Here is a 24,430-nt window from a genome sequence, read left to right on the forward strand (position 1 = left end):
GTCAGTGTTCACAAATATCACTAAAACACTCAAACACCAAGAAATCATCCAAGAAAAGGATCTTTCCATAATATAAGGTATTTTAAACACCAAATACCAGAATCAACAACACCTTCAGAAGTTCTTCTGCATCTTCTTACACATTTGAAAATATTAGTGCATAGCTCCTAAGGACATGAGCACAGCCAAGTTGATGTTAGTTTTACACGTTTTAACACTATTTTTCTTTGCATGGGTTTTTCAGGCCTCTTGGGTTCACCTATGTTATTCACAGGCTTTTCACTGTTTGGGAAGACATTTTCATTCACTAACATGGGAAGCTGAGAGCCCTTGAGCTAAGGATACAAAATATTCTCCATCTTCTCACCCGGATATACCTGCAACTTAAAGGTGCTTACTAGCCCACATGGTTGAATTCACTATGATGAGATATTTGACTAGTGAATTTCAGGTAAAACAAATTTATAAGTTGTTATGGCAAATGTTTATATAGCGAGCCTTCATAGTAGAGTTATTTTAGGGGTGTTTGAGACTAATGTCTCTGTTACCAAAACATTTTGTGCATGTTTGTGTGTATGTGTTGACACTAAAACTGGCTCATCTGAGATGAAATTCAGAGAAAATTCTTTTTTCAGGGAGGAAAAACTGCCATGCTTCATTTACTTGGAAAAGCGTGTTTAAAAGAATCGAAAAAAAAAAAAAAAGACACCATTTTACAGGAAGTATGTTTACTAATATCAACAGAGAGCTTTAAATAGATATAATAATTATTCTGCAAAATTTAAAGACAACTATTATTTTGAACTCATTTTGTAAGGAGCCATCTAAACTCCATGTAAACTCAAGATTTTTATCAGGACTTAATCATATTATTTTCATCAACCTCTAAGATAGTCTGGTCCACTCCAAGCTTGCTCTTAAAACATGTACTGAACATGTGCATTGGCTATTAGGAATCGTCAAAGTGTTCAACTCTGGGTCACATGATTTGTAACTGACATATTCTTTCCCTGATTATTAGCCTACACCCTGTCACATGAGGCCAGATTATTCAGGCAGCTTGCAAGAAAACAGATGCAGCTGTCTTGCCAGTTACCCACTGGAGCTATGTGGCATAAAATGGCCTTGAATGTCAAATTTATTTTTCCAAATTCATGTAAAATACAGACACTTAAAAAATGTTCCAGGCAAGTTAAGAAGATCTTAGCTGCAATGAAGATACTTCCCCATCTAAAAACAACAACAAAAAGATATTAAAGGTACCCAAACACAAAAGACCACAACCTTGCTTATACTCTATCTTAATAAAGCTAGGTCACTCACATGTCTGGAAGGTTTCTGGGCAGGTATATAGGCTAAGCTAGATCTAAAAATGGTCAGTGCAAACAGTAGAAGAGAAGCAGTATCATACTTTATAAAGAGAAAAGGTCTTAAGAGTTTAAGCCAAAGAAAGAGACTAATTTTCTTGCATCCCCTAAGGAGGAAAAGAAGAGAGAACAGATCCCAAATGGAACTGGGATCAGCAGCCCAGCTGAATCATACTTCCTCATGATAACTGTCCGTCCATCTTTGGGTTTCAGAGACAACAGCCTGGTGACTTCTTATGCCATTTTAAAGGGTTGAATTTTTCTGAGAAAATAAGAGGATTTTATGCCTCGATTTATCTGGAGCCCAGACAACTCTACCTCCATAGAATTTCTCTTAAAAAATATCTTCAGACAATATTTCTTAGAAAATGAGCTAAAAATGAGGTTTAGAGCCTCAAACACATTATCTCACTAAGTGTTTATATTTTAGTGGATCTGTGATTTTTAAGAAATTCCGAACATTTTCAAATGTACTAAATCGAAGGAACTCAAAAGCATTCCCACTCAAGATCATTTGATAAAAGACTGGGTATTTTTCTAAGGTTTGGGGAGACGACTGCTTAATTTTAGAAATGACTAAAAGCCTGCATCTCAGTATGCCTATGGAACTTATCAGCAAGGCCAAGTTTAGGAAGAAGAGGTCTTTAGGAACTACTCACTCCCTTAGCACCAGTGTCTGCTCTCAGACTCAGAATGACAAAGAATATGAGGGACACCTCTGGCCCATCAGAGATCATTGGCTCAAGTGGACCCCAGATCCCCTACTGTTCAGTTCTTACTTCCGTGGAGGCCACTTCCTCCCCGTCTCTGGCATCTTCCTGACTCATGACAGCGAGCTCTGCCAGGACTTTGGGCCTCCAGGGATAGCCATGTGGAAGGGCGCACCAGCAGAGCAGGAGCTGAAGGGACCCGACCACAAGGGACAGTGGATAAACTCCATATTTGGTGTCAGCTGACACAGGTTTTCACCAGTGATTTCTTACAAAACAGGCAAGATGAAAAAAAAAAAAAAAAGCTCTTTTTAATGCATACAGAACCTCTTTATCTTGAATATGATCATGTGATAAGAAAAAAAGTCCTTTTTAATACATGCTCTCTTCTAAGCAGAGTGAATCCTGGTAACTGTGGTATCTTTTGTTTGCTAAGCACAGCTGAAATATTCATCTTTAGCATTAATGGCTTTGGACACGCTTGAAGCAGTATTAAGCAGGGGTGGGGTGTGCAGGCCTGGAGACAGAAGCGGGAGCGGGTGAAGTGCTCTGCGGAGGAAACGGAGAGAGGGTGGGGGGCCGAGAGGAAGGCTGGGAAGCAGAAGGGGAAAGAAAGAGGGCATCACAGGGGCTGCAGGGCTGAGGAGAGAGACCCAGGTGAGGAAACAAACCAACTGTGGGGTTTTCAAAGATGTGGTCCAGTCTCACTTCTACGTCTCTTTCTAAATCACAAATCAGTATGGTTCAAGTGACAATGAAAGGGTGCCACACCATAAACCTGTCTGAAGCAAAGCGCGTCCCCATCCAGCCCTCAGGAGCCCGGTCACAGCAGGGCTCTCCCTGCAGGATTGCGGCTCCTTACCTCCTGTCTTGATGCTGCCTGGACCAGAGTCAGCGGGCGGAGGCTGCAGAGTGGGGCGGGGCCACATAAGGGGTAGAAGATGGAAAAGTAGGAGGAGAGGCTTCTTCCTGAGAGGGGCTTCAAAAAGATCCCTTTATGGAGGCACCTGAGTGGTGCAGGTGGTTAAGCGCCGTCTGGGTTCCGGCTGGGGTTGTGATCTCCGGGTTGTGACCTTCGGGTTGTGACCTCCAGGTTGTGATCTCACGGTCCTGAGATCGAGGCTGAGCGCAGCGTCTGCTTAAGTTTCCCTCCCCCTGTGCCCCCTCTCCACTATGCGCTCGCACTCTCTCACTCTCTCCCTCTAAAATAAATAAATAAATGACTCTTAAAAAAAGAGATACCTTTATGAAAAGTCTTTTTCTCAGTATGCTGGAATTAAAACGCTACCACAGGGCTAGCAATATTAAGCATCCATAAGCAAGACGTATAGATTTTCGGGCCCCTCTAAGGAGGAAGGCAACGTATAAAGAAACAAAAAGCACAATCCAGAAAATGAGACAAACACTGGGAATAGAGAGTTTCCTAAACGCTACCAGAGGAAACTAAAGCAGCCGCACCACATATTGTTCAGTTAATCCACACCAACGGGACACTTCCAAGTGTGAGGCAGGGACCGTCGTTCCACGAGCTGACTAAAGACTTATGACACTGCCCAGAATAGCACTGCCATGGTGCAGAGAGCCGCGTTGTGCGGCGCATGCGTCACGGCCGCGGGTGCAGCTGAGCCGGCTGCTTCCCGCCGAGCAGGTGCTGCCGAGCCGCTGGAGCACAGGCTTCCCTTCTGCGGCTCCACCGCCACAGGTGAGCTGGCTGAACTTTCCATAAATAATAAATGCCTTGGCTTCATATGCCATGTTGGCCTTATTTAAAGGCAACAGACTCTCCGAAAGGATGAGCGACCCCAGGGCCGAGGCTTGCAAGCTCTGAGCAGCCTTTTATCTGTTTCTTGCAGGCGGATAATAATCTATGCAAAGGTTCCAGTGATAATGGTATCTAGGATAAGTATTTAGAGAATGAGTCTGGCCTAATCTTTCTTCTCCTTCCCTCCTCCCCTCCTCCACCAAGTAAGCACAAAAAGAGGGAGGCACAGGTGATGACTTCCCTCACCTTGCCACCTTCCTGGCTCACACACTATTGGACTGTTTTTCTCAGTTCTCCAATAAGCTAGTGGAAATGCAGAGTCACCGACTCTGCATTTCCACTAACATTTAAAGGTCAAGGTTCCTTGTATTGTACATAATGATACCTCCCTCGGTGTGTTTGAAAAGGATGGCTGTGAGAATTACTGAGGGGAGGAGGGAACCTTTGCTCATTGGGGGCAAACAGACTTGATTTACTGCAGTTCTGCTCAACACTTCATGCTGAGATGGCTTGTTCCATCAAATGAAGAGTTGAGGCAAATGAAAATCAAACGATGAATTCACCCAGCTACCGTTTTCACCTCTGCTCTTATTGATTTTAATATGGTTACCCTCTCAATAAATAAAGACTTCTAAGAGTACTGGATCAATGACATAAATAGGATCCAGTTTTCAAACTTTTTTTTCAGAGTAGAGATTTTTTTTCTTTGATTGCTGGACCCTGGGTACCAGGGACCAGGTTACCTCCGAAAGAAATTCCACCTACCGGAAAGCCATTTGGCCTAGCTTCACTGAAAATTCCCCATCTGAATGAAGAATTTATTTTGGAGGAATAATATAATCAATACATATTTCTTTAAAAATGATCTCTCCTTTCCCTCTGTCCCCCTCCCCCCACCCCCCACCAGCTCATGGGAACCTTCTTATCCAAGAGCTAAAAGCAACCCAAAGACATTCTGTTGACCTCCTGGCATTTGCATTCCATTCCTTCACCATGAACTCAACAGTGATCCCTGGTGAGGGCTCATGTCTGAAAATAACAAGAACTTCAATTTACTGAGTGTTTATTATGTACCTAGTGTCCAGCTGGGCACTTTGCCTATATGATCTCATTGGATCTCTGCCATGATCGCGCAGCGCAGTGATTACCTGCATTTTACAGACGAGGAACTGGGGCACAGACCGGTTTTGCAACCAGTTCAGGGTACGAAGATCTCAAGTGGCCTGGTACAAAGTCCAGATCTGTCAGACTGGAATCTACACGAAGCCTCTCTAGGGATTCGGTTGCTTCTCTACCCTTAATGATGTAACAAGTCAGATACATTGTATATTTGCTTCCTAAGACATGGTGTTCATAGGGTTTGTTCTTAGAGCTAAATGTGTGCCTTCATTCCAATGCAGGAACTTGATGGAGAGATTCAAGTAATTTTATATTTTGTAAAGACATGAAAAATTTCTATGTAGGGACACACGAGGGCACTCTAACCTTCTCTCAGTTGAGAAAACATTTTCTTTATAGTTCCTCAGCTCAGAGCCTTGAATTCCAGGGCCAGTTCTGCTCTGATAACTCGTGTGAACTTAGATTGTAACTTCACACTGGAGGGTGGTTGCTCCATCTGCAGATTTAGGAAGGTGGGTGAAATGAGCCTTAGGATCTCTGCTACCTTAGGAATCGGATGATTCCAACTTATTAACAGCTCATGAAAGGAATTTATGGCCCTATTTTAAGAAGATTATTCATCATTGTAAAGAAATGATAAACGTTTCTTTCATATATACTATACTTAAGCAGAAAATGTGCTTATAAATTTAACTCATCATTTTGCAAAAAGCAAATCAGTCTAAAGCCCAGTCTTTTACTTATCTTTGGCTCATCTGAGAATTTTGTGAAGTTGCTGGAGAAATTCCTGCCCTTCACAAGGGTTCGGGTTCTCATTTTCTTGAGGGCCACCTTATGGTTGGCTAGGGATAGGTCTGTACATTGACTGAACGCACTAGCCCATAGCTCACTTCTTGTTCAGCGTTTATGTGACAGCTCCTTTACACCAAAGGCTGGTGTTTGATTGGGTTCTCTGACATCTTTATGAAATTTATTGGGGGGACTTTGAAAAAAAACACACTGTTGTAGTCACCTTGCTCTGTTGAAATTTTTCACAGGGCAGGATTATTTTAAGATTCATGCGATAAACTGCCGAATGGTCGAGATCCAGGGAAGCTCTTCAGCTTGGTCCTGTCAAGAACAAGGGTTTTTTTCCTCTTTTCTGTAAATGAAGGACAAAGCCAGGTACTCCCACAGAGGAAAGGGAAAAAGGAGGAGGGCAAAGCCAACAAGTAGCAGTCTAAATTACACGAAATGATAGGTTTAAAGGGAATTTGTACATTACTCACAGCAGGGAAAGTGAACAAAAACACACCCACTCTGAAAGACGAGCATCCTGATAAGCTTACACCTGCTAAAAGCCTCTGCTGATCTTTTGGTATCAAGGCAGAAAGAGCTTTTCTCTGCTGGAACCTCGCTGGGTGATTACTACACAGACCACTTAAACACTGGGCTGCTTCTGTTTGAGTCAATAAAAAGCCTCCTAGATGTTTGGTCTTAAAAAAAAATGTGACTTGTTCAGCCGGAACAGGTTAGCAGGCAGTGTTTCAAACACAACCATCCTCATGGGTGCTGAGGCATTACAGTTCTGGCATGGAAGCAAATGCCTCAGATGAAAAGAAAAGTACTCTTTATTACAACCAACAAAAGGAACTGAAGTCACAGACCAACACTGGTCAATTTCCAACTCTACAGATGTCTTTTATTCAAGTGCACTTAAATGAATTTGGCAAGATCTAGTTTTTACAATCTCGTATTGTTACCGGGATTTTTGTTGCAATTTGCTTAACTTCTCTGCATTTCAGTTTCTTCATTTTTAAATGGAGCTAATAGTACTTCTGTCATTGGGTTGTAAAGTTTAACCAGGCAGGTTTACATAAATCAAGTAGAACAATATCAGCCCCCTACTGAATGCTTTATAAGTGTTATATAAGTAAGCTCTTCTTCTATTATTATGATTATTTTTATTTTATAAAACCTTGGGACACCTTAAGAGAGCTCCGCAATGCAACTATAAGATTTTGTCTTACTTTAGGCATTGTTACTTTCTCTATGTCCTACTTTCTCCTTAAATTAACTAGAAATATCTGCTCTTCATACTTAAATTCTCTGTAGATATTTCAAGATTCCACATTTTCTCTTTGGCTCCCTCCCTTTTTTTGCTCAAGGTACTTATTCTGAACCAGACACTGACTATACAGAGGGCCCCAAACAACGCTGTGTGCAGTGGGAAGACAGGTAAAGCGTTCCAGTGGCACATAATATGTCCCATAATGGAAACATGCACAGACATGGTACTGGGCTGTTTCTTACAGGATAAGTAGTCTTGGGCCAAGTGAAGTGGGGGTTGGGAGGGAGGCTGTGCCAGTAAAGGAAAGAGCATGTGCAAAGACTGGAGTCATAAAGAGAGACAGGAGATGTTCTTTCAGGTTTTCTTTGGTTCCCAGATTGTCACTGGCTCCCAGTGTGAAGGAAGTGTGAAGCAGGAAGTGCTTCACACCACCTTGAAAACCTCTCTCATCTGCCCTAAGTCTGTCTGCCCAGTCCTTTCCACTGCTTTCTCCTGTCACCTGTACAGGGAGTCACGACGACCCTTGCTTTCCCATCTCCAATTTCATCCATTTGGTTCCCTGTGTCTGGAATGCACCTCCCATCCATATCAAAATCCTATCCATCCTCAGACCAGCTCCCAGGTGTCTTCCCAGGCAGCTGTTCCTTGACCCACAACCGCAAGTAATCACTCCCTTTCCCAGGTTCCTAGCACAGTATGCTTGGTTCTTTAACTGTGTTTCACTGCCTTCTGCTTTTATTTGCTTTATTTGAACCTTAGTATCTCCTACAAGATTACAAACTATATCTCGTTGAATTTTTAAAGATTTCCTATAGTATCTAGTATGGTGCTAGATAAATATTTGGCCATCAAAAAGGACTGTTAATAGTCATAGCTATATATCCAAAATCTATGCTTTTTTTTTTTTAAGATTTTATTTCTTTATTTATTTGTCAGAGAGAGAGAGAGAGAGAGGGAGGAAGAGAGATGGAGAGAGAGAATGCACAAGCAGGCAGAGGCAGAGAGAGCAGGCTCCTTGTGGAGCAAGGAGCCCGATGTGGGACTCAATCCCAGGACCCTAGGATCATGGCCTGAGCCGAAGGCTGCAGCTTAACCAACTGAGCCACCCAGGCGTCCTATTCTCTGCTTGTTCTGTGCTAAGCAATATTTTAAGCACATTGCATGTTTTATTTCATTCAATTCTTAAACAACTTTGCTGTGTGGTAAAGAATTTAACCCTGCCCAAGGAGAGGGCTGGTCCTCTTCCTTGCCATGGGAAGCAATCTCACAAACCCCTGCAATAGCTTGTCTGATAAGAGCATCTTTATTTACCTGAGGACTTTGGGGCCACGTCAAAAAGTCTGAGGATGAGATTTAAGGTGATGGCATTGAATCATGTGGATAGATGCTTGACCTTGGAGGGGCTGGATACTGAGATCAGCCATGTGGAGCCTCAGTGACGACTCTGGATACCAAGGCTCAGAGAGCTTCCCCGGTTAGCAGGACTCCGTGCATACTGCCGCCCATTAATACTGGGAAAGCAGCACTGTCCACTGACCAGGAGACAGGACAGCCGGAAGCCTCACGTTTGGAACTCCCCTGGACTCTGCCTTGTGTACCTCTATACCTGATCAATTTTAACCTGTAGCCTTTAGCCGTAATAAATAGGAACTGGGAGTATAACAGCTTTCATTGAGTCCTGTCAGTCCTTCTGGCATATTATCTAGTGAAACTAAGGGTGATCTTGAGGACCCCCAAACCGTCAATGGTATCAGAGTGAGGGCTGATTTATAGACCGTGTTTCCTCTAACCTTGTGCTTATGAAGCATGTGTTGTGATTACCTCCATTTTACAGAGGAGAAGACTCAGGGACAGAGAGGTTAAACTTTTTATTCAAGGTCATGTAACTAGTAATTAGGATTTGATCCTAGGTATCCTAAAACAGAACTGAACTACTTCTCTATACTGTTTCTCATGTGTATAAAAATTAAAAATAGAGATAAGGTAAAATGTATTAAGAACAGACATAAAAATGAACATGCGTCTTTAAATGATGGAAATGTTTAGGATAGTTTTTGTAGAAAACATCTTGTGTTATGGATCAGGTATTTCATCTCTATGAATATTACAATAAATGGGATTTGAACAGACTGTCATTTTGCATTCTAAAATAGGTCTGTGGCCTGAGCTGAGAACATACTCATTTGCCAAGTTACATATAAGAAGTGGGCCTTATCGTTATTGACTATAGCAACAGATTTGCTTGAAAGAAGATGGAAACAGAAAACCCTCACAGTCCTTGGGAACAAACTCATTGGCCCTTGCCTTTTTGTTTTCATTACCTATAAGTGACCAGGTCATGAATCATCTGTCTGTGAGCTCACCTGACTCCACCAAGTAGATTTAAGTACTTCTCACTTTGTGCATCCACGGCTTCTTGAACTTGATGAACCTGGGACACCTTGCGGTCATTATCTCTGTATCTGTCATGGACACCTGACTGTGAGTATCCCTACAGTGCTTAAGTTTCTGGCATACAGTAGGTACTGAATACATGCATCTAGGATAAAGGTAAGCATGACTGCTTGAATAAACAGATGTGTAGAGAGTTGCCTAGGGCAGGTAAGCCAAGGTCCTCTGATCCCTTCCCAAACTTCTGTTTGGTCCATCCACCTTCATGAAACAGGCAGAGTTCACTGCCTGCACCTCCTCACCCCCAGCAACTGTATACCCCCAGTTCCATTTTCCTCCATCTGTCCTTTTAGCTTGAGTTATTTGTGTCAACGAAGAGGAATATGTCAGAAAACACATAGGACAAAAATAAGCCAGAAAGGATGATGAAAGGAGCAGCTATAATAAAACAACACATTGAACAATTTAAAAGGAAAAGTCCTAAAGGGTAGATTTCCTGCAACTTATGCCTGTGTGAATTATTTCCTGATAACATCTCCTTGGGGTCTCCCATTTCGCACACCTGAATGTGGTCCTTGGGAAAAATGCAGCATTTGTAGGGAATGTGACTCCAAACGCTGACAAATACAGAAAGGCTGAGGCATCTTAGGATCTACAGAATCTAGCCGACATGAGTCCAAGGCTTGAGATCTGGTGACCATTTAGCAGATTCTCAAACCAAATAACAACTTTAAACCTTGTCAGCCCAAAGGGATAAACTTCATCTATGTGACTGGATTATTTTCCATAGGGCGTGGGGGAGAATATTAATAACAACTGTCCAACTGCCCACAACATCTGAGAAGACCATGTGGTCCATTTAATTTTTAATCAAGTGCCCACTGAATTTGGGATTATTCACAATGCAACAAAGCAGTGGGGTTAGGCAGAACACTGGAAAGCAGAGGATGCGAATCAACTTATTTTTATGTGCTAGTAGCCAACAGGCATCCCACCATCTGAGGATTGAAAACATTAGCCTGGGAATCCAGAGGGCTACTCCTGGTCTACCCCCCAACTGGCTGGATAAGCTGGACAGTTGGAGTAAATCAGACCTTCTCATGGTGCTTTTGAGACCTGCAAAGTTGTCAAATGAGGTATTTATATGTAAAACAAATACAAGCAGAGCTTCTCTGGCCAGTCCCCACTGTGGGCCTTGAGAAGGGAGTCCTGGGGGGGCACCAAGCCTCACCTGGGCTCTTGCTGGACACCATGAACATTCCACTGCCCCAGATATTTTCTGAATTGGCCCCAACATCTTAGGATTTATGTGAGTCAGAGGGGTTTCAATTATATGTATGGGAGGCATTTTAAAGCCCTCTACAGATAGATGGGCATCTACTTTCTTCTGAAAGACTTTCTCTTCCTCAAAGGTCCGGGGGACTCTGACCCCCATCCCAGAGTAAGAGATTGTATAGTTAATTCATTAATAAGAAATTCTTTCCCTGTTTTGCTAATTATCACTCTGTGTTGCTTCTGATAAGCCTTCTCAGTTCCAAAATAATCACGTTCTCTTTAACAACTTTTCAGTTTCCAACACAAAAATAAGAATAATTCAAAGGCATAGGGGAAAAGAAGAAAATGTTTAGGATAGAAGGAAAAGTTATATTAAATTAAATATTTTACTACAAAATTATTCTGCTTTTATTAAGCCTTTTGGTATAACCCAGGATGTGAATGCGTGAAATAAATTGTACTTGATGGCATGGTAAAATTACTAAACGTTTCCATTTCACAGCTGGTTTGTCCTATAGTACACAGAACTAACCTTAACTCTCACCTCCAAGCTGCCAATATGGTTGAAGCAATCGTTAAAACAAAACATGAAGGAATTCATGCAGAATAAGCAAACACCCGATGAGCTTCTGAGGGTCACTTATCTGGGACTAGAAGTTTTGGACAAGTTCCTGAACAAAGTAAAATTTTAGTAGAAACCTAAATAAATAAATAAAATAAAGACACCGATTTCAAACTCAAATCTTCTTATATTGGATATAATTGTAGCTGTGGGTGAGGGTCTGGTGTTGGGTAAATTGGGAAAAGTAAGACTGAACTCTGAAATGTTTTCCACTGAGTGCTGTCTATGCCCTTCTCCCAATTCTGATAAGTCCCACAGGTCCCTCAAACTCAACGTGCCCCAAACTCAGCACATCTGCTTCCCTCTGCCACCCCTAACCTCCTTTTTCTCCTGTATCCCTTTTTTCAGCCTCCAATGTAATTGTCAAGTCCTATTGATACTTCCTCTGATATATCTCCTGTGTCTTCCCTTTTCCTTCTTCCATACTGACACTCTCCTTCTCAGGAAAGCATCCCCTTCCACATCAACAACCCAGCTGGTCAGATGGGTCCAATACTCCCAAATCCAATATACGTAGGTTGTGGACTGTAGCCAGAGCCGTCTATTCAAAACACAGGGCTGACCTTGTCATTCACCTGCTTAACATCCTTCCCGCCATCACTGAGGTAAAGCTAAATGACTTTTTAACATGGCTTATTAGACCTTCCTGTATCTTGCCACCTTACTCCTTGCCTCCCACTCCTGAAAACCTATAGTACAATTACCATGAATGATTTTGGTTTGTTAAGTGGGTCATTTTCTCTCTTTGAGGTCTGTCTTCACCCATGTTATTTCCTCTTCTAGGACACTCTCATCCTCTTGGCTAATTCCTACGCATCCTTCCCGTTGTAGTCTATTCATCACTTCTTCCAGGAGGCTTCCCTGGACTTCCATGCCATGTGCTTATTCTAGCAGTAACTTCTACCTCCCCATTCTATAGTATACTGTGTTACAACTACCTGGGGTTTTGTTGTTGTTTTGTTTTTTAAAGAGCAATTACTCATCACGTACAATATAACTACTTGATTAAATGCCCATTTCTCCAGGGTGCCTCAGTCAGTTAAGCACCTGCCTTCAGCTCAGTCATGATCTTAAGGTCCTGGAATTGAGTCCCATATAGGGATCCATGCTCAGTGGAGAGTCTACTTCTCCTTCTGCCCCTGACCCCACTTTTGTGCATGCGCATGTATACTCTCTCTCCCAAATAAATAAAATCTTTAAAAAAAAAAAAAGGTCTATTTCTCCAACTAGATTGTAAGCTCATTGAAGAAAGGAACTATGTGTAATGATCATCACTGTGTCTAGGAGAGGGCCTGGCATATAGGAGGAAATCAATACATATGTATTAAATAGAAATGAAAGAAGGAGTAAGTTTCTCATATTACCCCTCAGCATTTCTAATAACTGAGGTGCCATTTTGTTTCTCTTCATCCTTATGCAGTTATCTGGGGACTTTTCCCCCACTCCTGACCAAGTATTTCAATCGCTGCTTTTTGCCCTGGGATAGTGTTTAAAGTTTAATCTTCGCATGGCACGTAAGACTCATTAGCCCACTTTCCCAGTCTCATCTCTGTTTAAATGAAGTCTATGTTCTGACCACACCGGACTGCTTCGGTTTCTGCAAGTTCACCCTAATCTCTCACTCCTCGGTACCTCTACATTGTGACAAACTTCCCTCTACCTGTAACACCTGGCTATTTACTCTTTGCTCTTTATGATTCAACCCAAGGCTCATCTCCTCTTGAAACCCCAATCTAGCAGGCTTCCTGCCTCTTCCCAATAATGGAATTGGAAGTTGGCTTTCTGAGTGTTATAGTCCCATACATATTCTTTTCCACAGTATTTGAATTTTAGCTTTCTTCTCTTACAAGATCATAATTCATGAAAAGCGGGGAGAAGAATCTTCTCTCCGTGTTCACTTCATCTAACACAGTACCTGGCACAAAAGGCACACAACAAATATCCTTTGAATATCTGATTTCCCTTTAAATGAATACATTTTTGAAATCTAGGCAATGAAAACCAAAAGAAGCAAAAGGGATAAACAGACACCTGTAATTTTTTTCTGCCAAATTGCCACCACGTGCTCATATAATTCTTGCAGATATCCATTTGGGCACCTCTTGCCATGACAATGACCTGAGCTCAAAGTTCAGGAAGGAGGACACTTTTTCACCTGGTTTTAATTATACTTTATAAGAATATTGCCTTCTGCATATAGCCTTCAAATCACACATGTTCATAAAATATTCATCTCAGTCTGACAGCATCTAGGAGTGGTTCAGTTCTACAATCACTTCAGACCGCTGCACGCTCCAACACATTAGCGTTGGGGCACAAATGCTTCCTGGTTCTTCCCTTATTTTGATATCGTCAGGTCCGTACAGAGGAGAAAAAAGAGTTACAGAATATTCTCTGGGAAAAAAGAATACCTTACAGCCAATAGTTCTAGAATAATTGGAAATTAAAAAGAAAAAAACAAAACAAAACCCCACCTGTTATTCTCTTAGAAAATTCCAGCTTCTTCATAGAACATGAAGCAAGGAAGACCGCCAACACTTCATAGCACAACCTACACATCCCCTGAGAGCAATGCCTGCCTCTGTGGCCAAACCCATGTTATCCTGAAGCTACGAGAGACCTATTAATGTAATCTCAGGTACCATTTGGTCCTTATGGGCGCTCAGCAATATAATCCAAATTCCCGGAGCTGTGAGAAGGGAAGGGCCCTGGCTCCGCCAGGCATGAAATGACTCAAACAAGCGCCGGTACAGTGCTCTTCTACCTCAGTTTGGTTCTTGGTTCAAATCCTTTCACACACACAAACACACCCACCTACTACAACGTCTATAAATAACCCCTTCTCTGCAGGCCTGGTTTGAAACTCTTTTAATTAGGGTTACTCAGCATTTGTAAAGAGGTTCAAGCTTTTCCCAAAGGCTAAGCCTTTTACTAACAATTACTTCTAGCTGCCAGTACTTAGAAGCTTTTGGGGGTGGGGGTTGGGGGGAGACTGGAGCCAACCTGTCCCCTGGAGGAGTTGGGGGTGGGGGCAGGGGAGGGGTAGTTAGCTCAAATCATGTGACAGAAGCCAACTGTCAGCTTCGGAAGCCGTAGCACGCAGGTGAAGGCGCAGGCATCTAGGATTTGAGTTGGCAGTGGGCATGGATTGCAAGATTTTTATCACAGGAAAACAGCAACAGGCATGAAAATCTGGGCTCTCCTGAGGACATAGCTCAGTGTGTGCACTGGGTAATGGGTAATAGGTGTGTGTTAGTGTGTGTGTAGGGGGTGATGTGTGTGTTTGGGGGGACTGTGAGGCTTTCGGAGTTTGGGATGGGGGCCATAGTAAGTAGCTAAAGAGTATTTTCTGGCTCTCTTGATCAGTTGCCCTCATACTGCCCTTACGTCTCCCTTGGTACTCACATCCTGGGCAACCCTCCATGTATCCTTCCCTTAATTCTAAGCCCCTTTGAGGGGATGACCATTCACATTATCCTGATCTGATCAGACAGAACACTGAGCCACATGGCTTACTGGAAGGTCAGCTCCTTAACTACACTGTACATTGCCTGAAGGGAGGGACTGATCTTACATTTCTTTTTGGTTGTCCATTCCAGGTGCAGGTTTTTAATAAATCCATCATAATTAATTTTTAATGACACATCATGTTGTGACAGAAACTATTCTAAGCATGGTATATGCATTAGTTTATTTAATTGTCACACTAACTAAATGATGTAGTACCAGTATTATCTCTGTTTTACAGAGAAGGACACTGTAGCACAGAGAGTGAGTAACCTGACAGGTTACAGAGTCATGAGGGACAGAGTTGAAGTTCAAATCCAGACTGAGTGGCTCTAGCATTAATGGTCTAAGCCAATCCACGGTTCGTTCTGCCTCTTAAAGACACAAGTGACTCCTGAATTCCCTGTGGCTTTTGTGTGATTGTGGGTAGGGAAATCTAAGGAAGTGAGGATCGTCCTTAGAAGAAAGACCTACTAATAAGAACACCAAAGTCACAGACTCTTTTTATTCCTCCCCATGACCACCCGGGGGGGGGGGGAGGGCATCAAAAATGTATTCCCACTTAAGAATCCATTTTGCTTCCATATAATTGTTTTTCTTGATTGGGTCAGCCCTGGTAGACTCAATTTGGTCCTTGTTTTTCCACAGCCTCAAATCCTGTAGGCTGTAGGGTTTCTTTCTAGGGCCAACTCATGGCTCATGCTATCCTCAATGCGGAGCCAAGCTAGAATTCTTGTTCCACAATGTATGTTATTCCCTTTTGGGTCCCCAAATCTCTCTTGGATGCACCAGACCTAATCCAACTTCCAAAAGCAGAATTTGAGCAATGATCCTTCCATCCTGCCCCTGTAGCAATCTCGATGTCTGCGTGACGCATGTGTGGGAAGTGAGAAGAGCGACAGAACTCATCAAGTGGTCAAAGGTGGAACTGCATGGGGCAGGGATAGAATTCCAGAAAGGTAAAAAGGAAGGGGATGATCCTCAGAAAGATGAGAACAGAGAAGGTCTGGGAATTGGAGAGCAGTGAGCAGCATCTGAGCAAGGGTTGACACTGGAAAGGGAGAGGCCAGGTCAGTGGAAGGAAGCTGAAGAGGGGAACAAGAAATGAGAGCAGGCTGAGGCTGAGGCCAGGCAAGAAACATGAGAAGCTCACATTTGACAAGGGAAGAGAGAAGGCAGAAAGGATACAAGGTGAAAGCATTGTTCCTAGGACACAAGTTACACCAGAATTCCTCTTCTGACTCTCCTGACCATTTTGTTCTGCCTCAGAATTTTCACTTCCAATGGGGCTCAGTAATGAGCTTTATCTAAAGCTATGGGAATACTATGCAGAAGTAACAAGAGCTGGTTGGAAAATGTTCAGGTGGCTTCATAAGGCTTTTTTGTCAGGAAAACCTAACCAATCCATTCAGTTTAGCTCTGACCACAATCAAACACGATGGTGGCTGCAAGTGAGCCACTGTCCAGCACCCTTACTTTCCTGGTCTCTTGTATTCAATCATCCACTTGACACCAATGACCAAGCTGTCATCCTGTACTAGGACTTAGGATTATAAAGAGAAATAAGACACACTCTCTGCGTACAAGTTGTTCATAGATGATGCGGATGACAGGTAGCCAAAAATAACAATGTGTTCAGAAATGCTATGATAAACATATTAACAAAGCATTACTGAGAGGCAGGAGAGAAAGTCCTCTAACCACTTCCCATCTACCCCCATCCCAGAGCTTAATTGGTTCATTTCAGGAAAGTCCCCTTCTAACCCAGACTGCCTACCTAATTACATCCCTTGAAATTTTGACCATTCTTCAAATCTTGGGTCAAATTTCATTTTTTCAACGAAGTAGTTCCTAATCTGAGAAGTAGCAACTCATGGGAATTAGTCTTTCCATTCTGTGGGCTTCCACCACACCTTCTTTAATCTCTGTTTTAATATTTGCCCCAATTATTTTTAACTGAATATGATAATTTGTATATATAAAACTAAATTGTAAGCCCTTTTATACTCGGGTTGATACCTGATTCATCTTTGGGTCTCCCCCAAGCCTGAGCATGGAGGTTTCTTAATATGTACTCAGGGTCAGTTTATTTAGACCAGTTACTCTACAGTCCCTTTCAGGATGCTAAAGTGAGAGGACCCTGCTTCATTCTGGCAGTTGCAAGTACTTGTTTGCACATGCCAAAAATAAGTTCTTGTTTTAAAGGGGCATAAAAGGGCTTTTAGACCTAAAATGTCTTATTCCTCCCATCTCTTTTCACATTTGAACAAAGAATGGGCATTTATAGTTTATTTGATTTAATTAATCAAAGAATTTTTAATTTGGAAAAGACTCTATATTTCCTTTAATCCTACAGCTTAATTACAAATGAAGAAACGAAGTCCTGAGAAATTCAGATGCTTCTTCAATATCACACAGCCAGAACCAACAACATCAAATCTTAAGTTCAAGGCTCTCTGCAATAGACTAAACACTTTACCTTCAATAAAAAGGGAAAAACATGATTTTTAAAAAATCTAAAAAAAAAAAGACAAGAAAAGAAATACACTAAAATATAGAAAAAGAATTCATTGAAAATATACATGTTATAGAAAACATTTTTTCTATCAGTCCATTTGTCCATAAAGAATATCATGCTTTCACCAATGTCAATGAAAATGTTTGTAGAGTTTAAAGCTTTAATTTAAAAATCTGACTTTTGCAACTTCCAGATCCTTTACCCTTGGGGTCTCCAATCACTCTAAATAGTTGGCAATGAGATTTGTTCTGAAGTTCTTCTCCAGAATATTTCAATGTGTTTGGATGATACTGGCCATTAACAGGTGTTCTTAGCAGTTGTATAAGTAAAATAATACATCAAGTCTTTGTTGAGAGGTACATGCACACCTGTTCTCTCCCATCATGCCTTAGGCAAATGCAGCAGATGCATTCAAATATAACCTAGTTTACTCCATCCCAGTTCTGCTATTATTGCCGGAACTCCTGCCTTTTCTCTGACCTTTCCCTGGGGCCACCCCAACCCCATCCTGACAGATCTGACACAATCTTATAGATACCCTATGTCGTTGTCTGTTGGCACACAGGAGCACACACGTGTGCATACACATCACACAAAATAGGTCTAAGCAATAAATCTGAATTTAAAACTTCCTGGGTTCTAATTCTAAACAGGGATATATATGTATACACACACACACACACACACATACACATATATATACACATACATATATACAACTATATATACACATACACATATATACCACATATATCATATATATCATATATAATTGTAAACATGTAAATATATATATTACTCAGATATATAATTTGTATACATGTATGCCTGCCTATCTATCTCTTCATAGTGATATATAATCAGTCAGATAAGGACCACCTAGTCTTAAACATAATTTCATTTGCCGCAGAGGACAGACTGTGAAAACTGGTTTTTAGTTAGAGACTACCACCCCCTCCCCCAGTACACACACACACACACACACACACACACACACAGCTGCTCTGTGCTTCCCCAAGGCCCCCTGAGGGGCGCAGGGATAGTGCATGGGTTTTGGAGCCAGCTAGACAGGGACTTAATTGTTAGTTTTGTTATTTACTATTTGTGTGATCTTTAAAAATTACTTAATCTCTTTTCTTGTTTCCAAAATGAGGATGTTAGTAGCTATCTTGGAGGTATAGATATTTAAGGTATATAATGTTTGCCAGTGGGTGCTGGGGTTAGCACTTAATAAGTAAGAACTATCATGCTGAAGTTGATCACAAAGGGGAAGAGGTATAGGGGGAATGGGGGAGGAAGACGATGAATTCCACTTCCTGAATGCCTTCTGTATTTCAGAATTTCTCCACAAGGCTTGGCAGAACTTGAGTGCTAGCCATTAGCTAGGGAATATTAAGCTTGAGGGAGGGGAAAGGAAACTGGTGGGGGTGAAGGATGGTTGGTGGGGAGGCGTCCATAAGTGGCTAGCACTTACATGTGACTTTTCTGTGTTGAGCTCATATATACATACGCTCATGCCCCTTCCACTGCTGGGAAAAGGACATTCACAGAAATGAATTCAGCATGTTGAGGAGTCAAGGTCATTTTTTCTTTTTCTTTCTTTCTCCCCCCGCCCTTTTTTTTCTTTCTTCCACAAAGGACCAGACTTCACAAAGCAGGGTGAACAAATTCCTATGTCCTCCATAGTGACTAATCACAGCATTTCCAGTTACGGCAGCAGACTCCGGCTATTTGCCTACTTCCCCTGGCAATTCTAGTAACTGTGAGATACCCTATAGATTGCAGAACAAATGCCCAGCTCCTTTCAGGAGTCGCGGTGTCAGAGCACATATCCAAGCCACTGGCAGAGCTGGGGCTGTGGTCTGATCTGTCCGTCCAAAGTACAACAGGAAGGAGGAAGCCCGGACATGCCCTGAATGAGAGAGTCATTTAGGGCCTGCCTAAGATGCCATGCTGTTTGCAAACACACACTACCTGCCATACCACCTGACCAAACAATTCCACCGGAAAGCCTGAAGACAGATGACTAATGTTAAAAGAAGCCTGTGCATCATTTCAGTGATGACTCCACAGGCATCAATTAAACATGGAAAAGACCTGTTCTGAGGCATGACCATCTGGCATTTCCCAAGGAACTATAGTCAATGGCTAAGACACAAGTGATCATAACTATAAAGAGATTTAGCAGCCCTCTCCTTGCTCAAAAGCAGCAAGAGCCCATAAGGACAATGAACCTGGAAGACCTCCAAAAGAAGAGGCGAGTAAGGAAAAGGCTGCATCTAAAGCCAGCTCTGCTCTTCCTCATGCATAGAAAGCAAAGATCTGGGTTGCATGAGGTCATGCACAAAAATCAGACTGCTCCCAGGGATGCTTGCGAGTTTGTCTGGAAGTCTAGAGCTCAACATCAATTGTTATGTCTCCAGGTGAGAGAAAACATTGGCAGTAGTCCATCCCCTGCTCCTAGGGGTGCTTTTCAAGTACAGCCATCTGGGACTTTGCCCAGCACAGCAGACCAAGATCACTGTAGTCCAAATGACCCTCCCTCGAAACCAAGTTCTAGCCAGCTTTTGAGTGTTAGGAAGAGGACACATTTAACAAATTTAATGAGAGTGATACCAAGGCATAAAACCCCTGGGATAGAAACTGTGGCTGGAGGAGAAGTGTTTTTCAATGCTCTGGTTCTAGATCAGTCAGGCAGACACCTGTATATATATAGACAAATCTTCAAACACCACCTCATCACACCTAATGACTGCCTGTGACCTCTGATGAGCATTTGCATTCTCTATTTCTGGCTTTTCCAACAGCAAAAATATGTGTCTTTATACTCAGTCCTGGTTCGGAACCTGTTATCTAATGCTAATCTTTGTTTGTTTGTTTTTCCTATATGCAAGGTCAAACTAATGAGAAAAAAAATACTTTTCAGTTTTAATTTTGATCCAGATTGAAAATCGTTAATGACTTTTTATTCATTACTCGTGAGTTCTCCTTTTTTCTTTAAGTGATTCAGGTACTCACATGGCCTGGTTCCAACATTAGGAATGTAACATTCTTAGAATGAGACTACCAAGTAAAAACAAAACACAAACAAAAAGACGCAAATAAACAAAAAAAATGGTGCTACCATTCTCCCAAGCCCCTTTTGCCAATGATGCAGTGTACTTAAATCTGTTTACAGCAGCTGCTTCAGTGTTAAGTTTTTGGTTGGAAATAAAAACGTTTAGTAAGGTCACTGACAATTATTTTCTCAGCACAACAGAAAAGCAACCCAATCCATTAATAATAACAGCACTAAAATGGCAGAAGCAAACACAGTGGGAACAAGTAGGAATAGAAGAGTACCTGGGATTGCCAGATTGGAAAGGGGGACGTTGTGGAGGTGAGGGGGTAGCGAGGCCATCCAGTCGGCATTGCAGACCTCCGATGATGTCTTTGTCCCGCTGGGGTTGGGGGAGCAGATGGTCCCCATCCTGAGTTTCCTCCTTACCTTCCTAACTGCTAGCATCCCTCTTTGTCAGTCAACAAACTGCCCAGGCTCAGCCCGGTGCCACTCACTCAGTGATCATCATGGCCCAGACTCTAGACATTCCAGGGCCATCTTTGTCAAGCCAGTCTTGCCAAAAGACCTTTCTGCCGGGGAGACGGGGCAAGTAGGTGGTTCCCTACCCCCCAGCCCCCGCAGTCCCCACCCTCTCCGGCCCAGCCGCTGTTCCACTCCCTTAATCTGCTCAGACCCGGCTCCGTTAAACTTCTTACGTTCCCCTCTGGAGCCGGGGTTAGGTAGGCCCCTAGAGAGCAATCTTACAGAAACTGAACGTCCGGCGAGCAGCCACGCCCGGAGCCACTCACACGACAGGTGCCCTTACGGCGTACGGACAAGCCGGTGGGTCTCTACACACGTGAGCGCCCGGACCCAACATCACCAGCCGGATTTATGCCTCTCTGTGTGTCACCGGGCTGGCCCAGAAGCTGGGCCTGCCTACTCCTCCTCCCACCGCTTCTCAGCACACACTCCCCCTGCCCTGTGGCTTTCCGAAGGCGCTCAGAAGTGTAACCGGCGGCGCCCGGACTCCCGGCAGCCCCGCCCCGCACTGCCGGGCAGATTTGCCGGGCTACGCGGCCCGTGATTGGCCGCTGGCGGAGCGCGCTCCGATTGGCCGGCGTCCGGCCGGGCTGCCCCTCGGAGCGCTCCCACCCCTCCGCGACCCAGTCGCCTCCCTCCGTTACTCCAGCCCCGCTGAAGGGAGGCGGGCGCCGCCGCGGGGACTGCAGGCGGAGGAACTTGCGGGCGGTGTCTAGTCCTGGGACCTCAAGAAGGGGTGGCCTTCTGGCCTTCCAGGAAGCCAGCGCTCAGATGCTGAACACGACCACAGATTATGTTTCTTTCCTTGTGTCTTTCTTCGACACACACACACACACACACACACACACACACACACACACACACAATGACAATCACATAGAATGTATTACATTTTAATAAACCACAGAGGTGGCAGAAATAGGAGGAGTGAGAAGGCTGAGAAAGGTGAAATATATCATATTTGGATGACAACCTCTAGGATGGTTTGTTTCAGCAGTTACATAATGAAGATTTACTTACACACCTCTTAGCCCCATCTTACAGAGGAGGGAATAATGATGACTTCTATTTGTATTACTCAGGTATTTGAAACCTTCTTGCAAATTCTTTGTCCCATTTGATCTTCACAGGACCCCATAGGGCAGGGCAGGTGGTGGATAGGATGCCCTTTTCACAGATGAAATGGAAGTTCTGGGGCGTTCAGAGAGCAGCTGGCCCTATTTGGAAATGCCATTTTAAAAGGAAACCCTCAAATCCAGAGGTCTGTAAGCACACAAACTCATTTCCCTGCTTTCTTCAATATTCCCTACTCCTTCAAATGGTACTTTTTTATGGTGGTGTACTATAGGTCTCTAATGGTATGAGAACTTTGCACAGCAATAATCAGAAACATCCTGGCCAACAGGCAAAATCAGAACGCCCCACCCCCACCCAGGACCTTGATAGTGGGGTCCTGGAGGGCTTCAGGTCAGGCAGCTCCTGGGTGACTCAGGAGGGGCTTATGTGAAAAGCAAGCAGCAGGCTTTGCTAAGAGAAAAGTGAAGGCTGACATCCAATCACTGACCAGCCCACTTCAACTCCAGGGTAACTCCACAGGCCCCTGCAATGCCTGTGCCCTAGGCACCTCTCAATGCACATAACTCCTCCTCATATTGTCCCTGTGGAGGCCAGGAAAAACAAGGCTTGTACCCACCTCGAGTCTAGCCCTGACATAAGTACAGCCATCTTGATGTTCCAGATTATCAAAATATTTCTTGGGTTCTGACCTACTCAGGTTAGCACTTTAAACAGTCCCTCTCTCCTTTAATAATTGATTTAAACCCCTGGACTCAGCTGCCTCTGTCTTTCATAACTCCCCTACACATTCCCCAACTGATCAATGTTGACCCGAGTAGGTAGGGACAACTCTACGCCCCTACTCAGCAGGAAGAAGTTACAGAAGATGAGACCTTCCACCTTCAGCAACCTTAAAGATTTAAGGGTCAAAATTGTTCAGGGGGAAATGTGGAGGCCGAGAAAATTAAGGCCATCCCACCTCAGGTTTAGCTGATGTGGGAAACAGAGGCAGAAGAAAATCATTAAAATTCCTTACCTACTGACAAGCCCTTGAAACAGATAGAGTAGCTCTCCCCTGGGGACTTAACTGCCCTCACCTTGAGGTTTTGCTAAGGACAATCCTAGCCTGACCAACCCTCTACCCCAACAGGTCCAACCAGGATCCTGTAAGTCTACGTTAACAATTCCTTTATCTCTAAACCTCCAAGATAGTGTCAAGAATCATTCCCAAGTATATGGCCCACTGATATACATCTAAAGGGTCTCATGAGAAGATTTTTATTATTGGTAATAAATAACCCTTCTCCCAACAATAGCTAGCCCCCCAAGGTCCTGGAGACCTTGCTTCCAAAATTCCTTAGAGACTTGCGCCATCCCTAATCCCCTTTGTCCTCACCCACCGCCCAGTCCACCCCTACTCTGCCTTTAAAAACTCTGACTATAATCTGGTTCGGGGTCCAAGTCCCTACTCCGCTGTGTCGGGTATACTTGGGCCCAAGCTTAAGCTTGTCAAATAAACCCTCATGTGATTGCCATCGGTGCTTGGCTCCTTGGTGGTCTCTTGGACATGAAAACTCGGGCATAACAGTCCCCCTTTCCTCTTCCAGGTTATCCTTAACATTCATTTGAACCTGCTTTTTAGTCCTTTGAGCTGCCTGGTATTACAGGAAATTTTTGTTTTTGTTTTTCTGGAGGAGTATCCCATCATTAATAAAAAGAAAGTGTTCATCACGTATCTTCTGGTGTTTAAAGGGCACTTCAATATAGTGCTCTTTTTTCCAAGCACACCGTGGCACATGTTTGAGTTCACATTTAAAAAAAATTTTTTTTAAGATTTTATTTATTTATTTGACAGAGAAAGACACAGTGAGAGAGGGACCACAAGGAAGGGGAGTGGGAAAGGGAGAAGCAGGCTTCCTGCTGAGCAGGGAGCCTGATACTGGTCTCAATCCCAGGACCCTGGGATCATGACCTTAGCAGAAGGCAGATGCTTAACCACTGAGCCACCCAGGTGCCCCTAGAGTTCACATTTTTTATTCCTCATAGAAAAATCACTCCGTAAAGAAATATCCCAACATCTACTTTTGAAATGTCACCTTTCTGTGCTTTTCTTGAGTTTAACACCCTTTTAAAAATTCCTAAATGCAAAATTTTATTGAAGCTGGCTAAGGCAAGCAAAATGTGTTCTTTAAGCTCTATGGTGGTATGTTAATTTCAATGCAATTTTCCCCTTGATTTTTTAGCTCTTAATGGAAGGAGTGAGCATATTAAGAAGGTATTAAAGGTGGGGGGGACTTGGTGGCATGGTCAATTAAGCATCCAGCTCTTGGGGTCATGATTTCAAGGTCTTGAGATCAAGCCCCACTTCAGGCTCCAAGCTCAGCTTGGAGTCTGCTTAAGACTCTCTCTCCCTCTGCCCCTCCCCCTCCAATAAATAAATCTTTTTTAAAAAGAAAGCATTAAACTTTAG

General features: G+C 43.2%; 1 protein-coding gene across 1 annotated transcript in view; it reads right to left on the reverse strand.

The window, feature by feature from the left end:
- The window catches only part of LOC111151070 (phosphatidylinositol specific phospholipase C X domain containing 2), a 47,745-nt gene extending 26,432 nt beyond the window's left edge, over nt 1–21,313 (reverse strand). Inside the window, exon 1 of the mRNA XM_022508816.1 lies at nt 20,664–21,313. Within this exon, the coding sequence (XP_022364524.1) occupies nt 20,664–20,826 (163 nt within the window). The 5' untranslated portion in view covers nt 20,827–21,313. The remainder of the gene's footprint in view (nt 1–20,663) is intronic.
- Between the last annotated feature and the right edge of the window lie 3,117 nt (nt 21,314–24,430).

This window comes from Enhydra lutris, unplaced genomic scaffold, assembly GCF_002288905.1.
Source record: "Enhydra lutris kenyoni isolate GAN:26980312 unplaced genomic scaffold, ASM228890v2 scaffoldscaffold2, whole genome shotgun sequence".
In the NCBI taxonomy this organism is placed as follows: Eukaryota; Metazoa; Chordata; class Mammalia; order Carnivora; family Mustelidae; genus Enhydra; species Enhydra lutris.